Source organism: Lycium ferocissimum, chromosome 8 (assembly GCF_029784015.1).
Source record: "Lycium ferocissimum isolate CSIRO_LF1 chromosome 8, AGI_CSIRO_Lferr_CH_V1, whole genome shotgun sequence".
NCBI classification, from domain to species: domain Eukaryota; kingdom Viridiplantae; phylum Streptophyta; class Magnoliopsida; order Solanales; family Solanaceae; genus Lycium; species Lycium ferocissimum.
Genome location: NC_081349.1, coordinates 18,389,772 through 18,397,087, shown reverse-complemented (window position 1 = coordinate 18,397,087; position 7,316 = coordinate 18,389,772). Strand labels below are relative to the sequence as shown.

The 7,316-nt window shown below is 35.8% G+C and overlaps 1 protein-coding gene across 5 annotated transcripts; it reads right to left on the bottom strand.

The window, feature by feature from the left end:
* Positions 1–225: 225 nt before the first annotated feature.
* On the bottom strand, positions 226–6,018 carry LOC132067431 (TORTIFOLIA1-like protein 4). Of its 5 annotated transcripts, none has more exons than XM_059460661.1 (6): positions 5,482–6,018; positions 4,482–4,850; positions 3,694–3,802; positions 1,781–2,385; positions 1,128–1,613; positions 226–573 (listed from the first exon to the last, which is right to left on the bottom strand). In XM_059460661.1, exons 1-5 carry the CDS (start codon positions 5,899–5,901, stop codon positions 1,170–1,172), a joined length of 1,947 nt encoding a protein of 648 aa, XP_059316644.1. In that variant the 5' UTR covers positions 5,902–6,018; the 3' UTR covers positions 226–573; positions 1,128–1,169. The 5 variants fall into 5 exon arrangements, with proteins under 5 accessions (XP_059316644.1, XP_059316643.1, XP_059316642.1 ...); XM_059460660.1 differs by having other exon boundaries at positions 1,163–1,613; positions 5,482–6,017; XM_059460659.1 differs by having other exon boundaries at positions 1,167–1,613; positions 5,482–6,017.
* Positions 6,019–7,316: the final 1,298 nt, after the last annotated feature.

Genomic DNA, 7,316 nt, shown 5'->3' with positions numbered 1-7,316 from the left:
GCTCCAATTAGTAAGAACTTGACCAAGTCGTGCGAGAAATAACAACTATTCTATACGCGTTAAGTATACTTTGTCGACTACCAGAGAACAAAACAGGTTCTAGTTTGAATCATCAGAATTCTTTTTCACCACAATATTACTTTTCCAATTCAATAGTCGTGATGTCAATAGGCAATGGCCCCAGATATATCACTTCAAAGAAGCTCCTTCCCATTTTGACTAATATTTGGAAGATCAGAACAATCATTGGATTATTAGAATCAGAAAACGGAATAAATTTAGCATAAACAGCATTTAACATTCAGAGCTTCTGTACAGACTCCCCCATTTCTTGCCGACAATGGAGCTCATTAGCCCTTATAGCCCAATGACCAGAGTATAAATATTGAAAACTTGTAAGGTGTCTGATTCTTTGGGCTTCTTCAAAGCCAATTAGCTTTGATCTTTCCAGATACATGTTTTCCGTGCCCCGTACATCCAGCTTCAGACGGAATAAAGATTCTCTATCCAAATAAGTCAGCATTGAGACTGAAGTTCCAAGTGTCCGCACGACCTGCTAAGATTCTCAATCCACTGCATGTAAAAGATCAACATATGGTTGAGAGATTGTATTTAGCTTCAACTATGGTTCCAAGGAAATTATACATAAGCCTTCTATGATTAACAGGAAGAACTATTCAAATTAAGGACATTAATGCGGAAGAAAAAAGACAAACATGAAGAAATTTTTACTACTTAGAAGTGAGAACTAATGAAAATACTAATGAGTAGTGACTGTCAAGTTAGAGGGAAGAGATGGAAAAAAATATAGCAAGAGTTGCACAGAGTTACACACTATGCAAAGCCAGGTACGAAGGATCAGGTTTCATCAATTCCAAAAATATGTTGAGAACTAAACAATACAGAAAGGGAGATGGAAGAAGAACTTTCAAAAGATGAGAGCACTCAACATTTGTTCAAACTTATAATATGATAGAAGACTTTAATTATTGCAATGATTAGAGACAACAGACAATTATGTCTTCAATAATTGAACAACTAGTAGGTCCTGATAGAGAGGAAATGTAGTAGAATATGAAGGCAACAGAAAAAGGAAGCTTGACAAAGATATGGATGGCAGGAATTACGGTATCATCATGTCAAGCTAAAGAAAGACAATCACCTACAGCTCAAGTTTGCTGCTCTATGCAATTTGCAAATGAAGCCCCGTTAAGCCTACCGACATGACAAAAACCCGCAGTTTCACCTTCTCGAGCTATTCTCTCTTTTCTTCTATTGGAGGAAGAACGCAATGCAAAGTTACATTCATTTTGAGTGACACCCATCAGTTTTGCTGAAGCATTTGTTTCTGGCTCACTGTAAACGGTATTCTGGCTTCCAGTGGAGAAAGATATTCTTGAATTTGAATCTTGCTCTTCTGAACTTCTCCAAAACTTAGGACTCAAAAATTCTGCACGAGGGAGCATGTAACATGTATTTCCTGTAAAATCAGTATTAGCTATCCTCCCTGTTGTTATTGCCAAATCATGTTGCATTTCATCAAGTAATCTCTCCAAACCATTTACACGTTTCTCTAAAGAATTCATTCCATTTCGTGAGCTGCCAATAAATCCCTGCAATGAAGAAGAGATAGGCTGAGCTCAGCAAGCGTCTCTAGGCACAAATGAAGCTTATTACTATTAAATAGTGCAGAATACAGGATGTGGCAGCAACTAAATGGAAACCAAAAGTTAAATACGGTCTTTGAAGGGGTGCAGAGGGAAGGGGAAGTGAAATGTACCTGGAGGAGGTCCAACAAACTGGACTGTTGATTTTCAATCTGAACAAGCTGTTTGCGGACAGAACAAAGTTGCTCGTACTCTCTATGACTCAAGAGGGCATCTTCATTGGTGTTTTCATCAGGTACCATGTTGTTATTGTAGTCTTCAAAGAGTGGAATAGCCCGAGAACCAGACTGTGAATTACCACATCTGTGGAACTTTTCATCAGGTGGTCTGTTGAATACAGTTGACTTTACTTCTGAACTTGAACTGCTACAACTAACTGTATCCACTGAATCTTGAACTCTAAGATTCTGACTCTTCTGTTCTTCAAAAGCTACCTCCAATGCAGAAGCCTGTGAAACAGTGTGTTTTGCTTTTGCATCAAGGGATTTTCTTAAATCCAGCTTACAGGAGCTCGTGACATTTGATTTTGTGCGGCGGAACCTAGTAGAACTATTCTTCTGGGAGGTGATCGAGGAAGAACTGCTGGATGCAAGTGACTTGCTTGGGCGGAGTGCTTTCTTCAGTTGAGGGGTCTCTGTGGCTGTATCACTCGAACTTTTGGAAGGAGTTGGAGAACAGGCACCACTACCACAATCTGGAGACACAAATTCAGAGTATTCTGCAAATTTAGCGCCTCATAGGATAATTTTAGTAGCAGAAGGTAGGTGAATAAATTATTGCATTTATAATAAGAGGTCAAAGATGGAAATATATAGCGGAAGAATCCATGTCAATCACTTGTAAAAACATGTCATACAATTATGTAACAGCAGACTTAAAAATAGCAATTAGGATAAGGAGCCGAAAATGTGACATTTGGAAACCGAAAATGTGACATTTGGAAAGGGAAAATAGCCAGAAAGCTTGCTATAAACCAAAGGTTTGGAACAAAGTTATTATGATGCCAATGTGGCTGAAATAGTTTAGTTACTAAAGGGGTTGAAATTTTCGGACGATGAAACAGGAAGTATGGAAACAAAGGGTTAAAGCCCAAGATTCCCCGGACTTGGACTCATCTGACAAGATATGTTTATGAGCATGTGTATAGCATGTGATCAATTAGTGCTAACAAGTGCTTTGTCAGGAAAACATACTAGAAAAAGGAATTTTAAGACACAAGTTTTAAATTCTGCAGATCTGCAGGACTAGTGAAATAGTAAAAAAAAAAGCTCGGTAACCATCTCCATATTTTAACCATACTGACTGCTATTTAACTGTCAAATAAACTCTCATCCTACCAACGACAATCTTCAGTAAGCTTTAAGCCAATATTTCCATTTCCAAAGTTTTGAGGAATTCAGATTCCACTTCAGTCAGTCAACATTCAAGGAAACTGGTGTTTATACCATATATGACATGCATCTCTCTTCTTTTTTATTTACATCAATTTTGGCACTTAACTAAGGAAGAATATTATGTATCTTTATATATTTATTCACTATTTTTATGCTTCTCTATGACCGTAAAGGCATCACATATGGTTCAAAATCGCGAAAAAGTTTCATATTTGTGAATATTAAAATGGCATTTTAATTCATGATCAAGGAAAAAAGTTAGAGAACAATCACATTACCTAAATTTTGTGACTAATACTTTTCTCGAAAAAAAAAAAAAAAGTTAAGATAATCAAACAAAGGTACTAGCAAGTTCACTAATCTCTATACAATATCTCTAACAAACTCAAAACTAGATCCTACTTGAGTATTGTTCATTGCTCTTTCTTAACATGTGACTAGCCATTTTCGAATCCCCCCATCTCTCTGATTGAAGGAAGGAGAATTGTTGATAAAACATAGTAATACCATATGAAATCTAGGGGAATTCAAGCACCTAGGCTCTCATAATTTTTTTTATTCAACCCCGGAACCATTTTACAAAGAAAAAAAAAATTATCTCCACAGAAAAGTGCAGGTTTTTTGGAAGTTACCTTTGGGTGAAAACTTGGATTGTGATCGAGGCAAGACATCATCTGAAGTACCTGGAACTTCCTTCCACCATTCTAACGCCCTATTCATTGTCTCTCTCACAACCTTCACCTGTAGATTCAAACCAGAGCATTCAATAAGCCATTTTTATCTTTTTTCTTTTTAAATTGCAAATTTGAAAACAATCAGCAGTCTATTACTTCCAAAAGAAATGACAAAAAACTGGAGTGAAATATCTCCTTTCAATTTTTCTAACTTTTACTCTCTCCGTGCCAATTTAAGTGTCTTGCTTTTCTTTTTGGCCTGTCCCAGAAAAAAAAATCTCTTTCTATATTTAGTAAGCGACTGTTTGGCCATGAATATTTCTTACTCTTTTCCGGAGTTGAATTCCGGAAATCATGTTTGGCCATAAAATCTGGGAAAATTCCGGAACACCAAAACGCTATTCACTTTTTTCACTCCAAATCACTCACAAAAATTCAAAAACAACTCTAATTTATATTCATGGCCAAACACAACTCCAATTTCCAAATACCATTTTTCAATTTGAAAACAAAAACTACTCTATTCAAATTTCACAATTCTCATGACCAAACAGGCCCAAATTTTCCAAGTTCAACATTCTACCTGGCAAATTTAAGACCACAAGATTTAAATAACTACACGCATTTTTAATTTAAGACCACAGGATACAAAAGTCTCCGTCTAAGACACTTGAATCGGGACGAAGTAAGTACTATGGTAAACAGATTTGAGGATTTGAACACTTGTAGTTAAGTATATCTTGTACCTTATCAAATCTTCTATTATCCAATGAAGTGATACAAAACCCCTTCAACTCAGCCAACAACTCTCTTTCTGAAACAGCCAATCGTCCCAATGTCTCCGCCGCAGCCTTCCTTACAGTCCAATCTTCACTACTCAACAACTCAACCGTAATTGGAACCAAATTACTCAATACATTCTTATTCGAAGCACCACCAACACTAACAATACTACCAATAAGCGACAACAACGCTGGTTTAGCTTTAAAACTATCATTCTTCACCAATTTCAAGAGCTTTGGTAACACTTTCTTTAGCTCAGTTGGTTCAGGATCAGGTGATGCTTCAATTGCTGCTGCAAGACAAAGCGAAGCTCCCATCTGCGAGTTATTATCCTGTTCATATAGGTAGCAAAATTAGCTCATAAAATCATAACTCGCACAAATAACCAGTTGACCCGCCCATTTATTAGTTCAGCCCGTCATAATTTGGACTGAAATTTAGCTTAAATTGATCTATGAGACTTTTTTTTCTAAGAGACATATTTTTTATTTGATACTATATTATACATATAGTCATAATAAGAAAAACAATAATTTTATTAGGTACTAAAAATTAACTAAAAGATCAAATAAAGAATCTAAAATTTTATAAGAATCGAACATATTGGGTATTGATCCACTTTTTAATCCATTTCAGCTCAAGTAATTTTTGAACAGGTCAATAACCGCTTATTTATTAAGCCAGCGTTTGGCCATAAATTTTGGATCAGATTTTGAAAATTTATCTTCTGATACCTGTTTAGCCATGAAATTTGATCATATGTTGAAATTTATTTTCAAGTTCCAAAATCTGGTCAGTTTTTGGAGAAATTTCACTTTCAATCACAAAACTTCAAAAACTTTTTTCAAGTAAAATACATTTCCAAACACAACTTCAATCAAAAACTCAAATTCTCAAATTTCGAGTTTCAACTTCAAAATTTATGCCCAAACAGGAGCTAACCGAACCCGTCAATTTACCTACCTGTTCATGCACAATAGCATCAACCAACGGCTTCAAAATAGACGAAAACGGAACTTGAGTAATCTCCGAAGCAATTGACGTAACAGCTTCAACACAAGCCGTTCTAACAGCCGAGTCACCGTCACGAAGCCGACGGAGTACTACCGAAATCATTTTCGTTAAATGCGGTGAAAGCGCGTCGCCATGAGACGCCGAGAGCACGCCGATAAGCCGAACACATTGTCGGCGTACGGGCGATTTATGTGAAGTATCTGTAGTTGAAATACAAGTTAAAAATGCACTAAATCCTTCAGTGTTGAGAGTTCTAGCTATTGATTCGAGTTCGTTTGTTGCAACTGTGAGGGTGTCACGGTCGGATAATCTGTTCAGACATGTGTTGATTCTAGTTTTGAGATCACTAGGTTGTCTCTGTAACGCCATTGATGGCAAAATGGTAATTGTGGCTGTGGTGGAAAAAGAGGGAAAAAGGGAAGTGGAAGTGTGAATGGAATGGGGAGTCAATGGAGATGGTTTTATATGGTGTTACAGAAGGAACGTGGGAAGGAGAAGTGCGAATTGTAATAGGATTAAAATTTGCTAATAATTTTATTTTAAAATTAAAATTCATAAAACATGAAAAATTATAGAGCCCGTTTGGATTGACTTATAAGTTGTGGAAAACAGTTTATAAACTATTTTTAATTTTTTTGAGTGTTTGGCTGGTTAGTTTAAAGTAATTTTATGCTTAAAATAAGCTCAAAAATATAATTAAGCCTGTTTGGCTTAGCTTATTTAAAGCATATTATAAGCTGAAAACAGTTTATAAGAAAAAAACAAATTGGGGTACAAGTTGGGCTACCCCAATCTTTTTTTTTTTTGGCTTATAAGCTATTTTTTTTAAGCCCATTCAAATAGGTTCATACCCATTTTGTTTCAATTTATGTGATATACTGAATAGGATGTTTAAGAATAAAAGAAGATTTTTTAATTTTATTATTTAAAACAAGCCAAAAATATTTATGTAATTATAAATAATTTCGTTAGAGTAAATAAATAAAATTTAAAATTAAATTATTGTTAAATAAAAAAATGTGTCATTTACTCAATTGAAAAAATGTGCCATGTAAATTTAGATAAAAGAAGTATATATTGTTAGAAGGAACGTGGGAAGGAGTAGTGTGATAAGTTAGGCAGGGAGTTTATTATCTGTGGGAGGGGTCAGCTGGTTACAGTGGAGCTATGAAAAACAAATCTATTGTATTATACATATTCTTCAGTCGAGGTGGTTTTTACAGTTGTTTTTTTCTTCAGGATTCTGACTTCTGAAATCACAATGAGTAAGGGAAGTGGGTTCCCCTTTTTTGGTTCATTGAGTGTGAGATATTTGTATTGGCTCGATTAAATTTGCATGTCCGTCGAAAAATCTTGCATTAATGTACCCTAGTAAAAGAGGATTCACATTTAGTAGGGTTCGATCAGAGGCATCTGATATTGGACAACAGAGCACGACTCCATCACAACCATTGTTGGTATGAGAAATTATTTCCTCCAAAAATCAAACTTATACATAAAACTCCAACAACAACAACATACCCAGTATAATCCCACTCGATGGGGTTTTGGGAGGATAGAGTGTGTGCAAACCTTACCCTTACCTTTTGACGGGTAGGAAGGCTGTTTTCAATAGACCCTCGGCTCGAGGAGCGATGAAAAGGCAACAGTAATAATAAGCAGTAACAACTCAAGATAATGGGACGATGTAGTAAAAAAGAACAAGCAATCCAAAGCAGTATAGCAAGGCATGTCAAACTACTATCAAAGACAAGGACTTACAAGAGCAATACTACGACTACCTG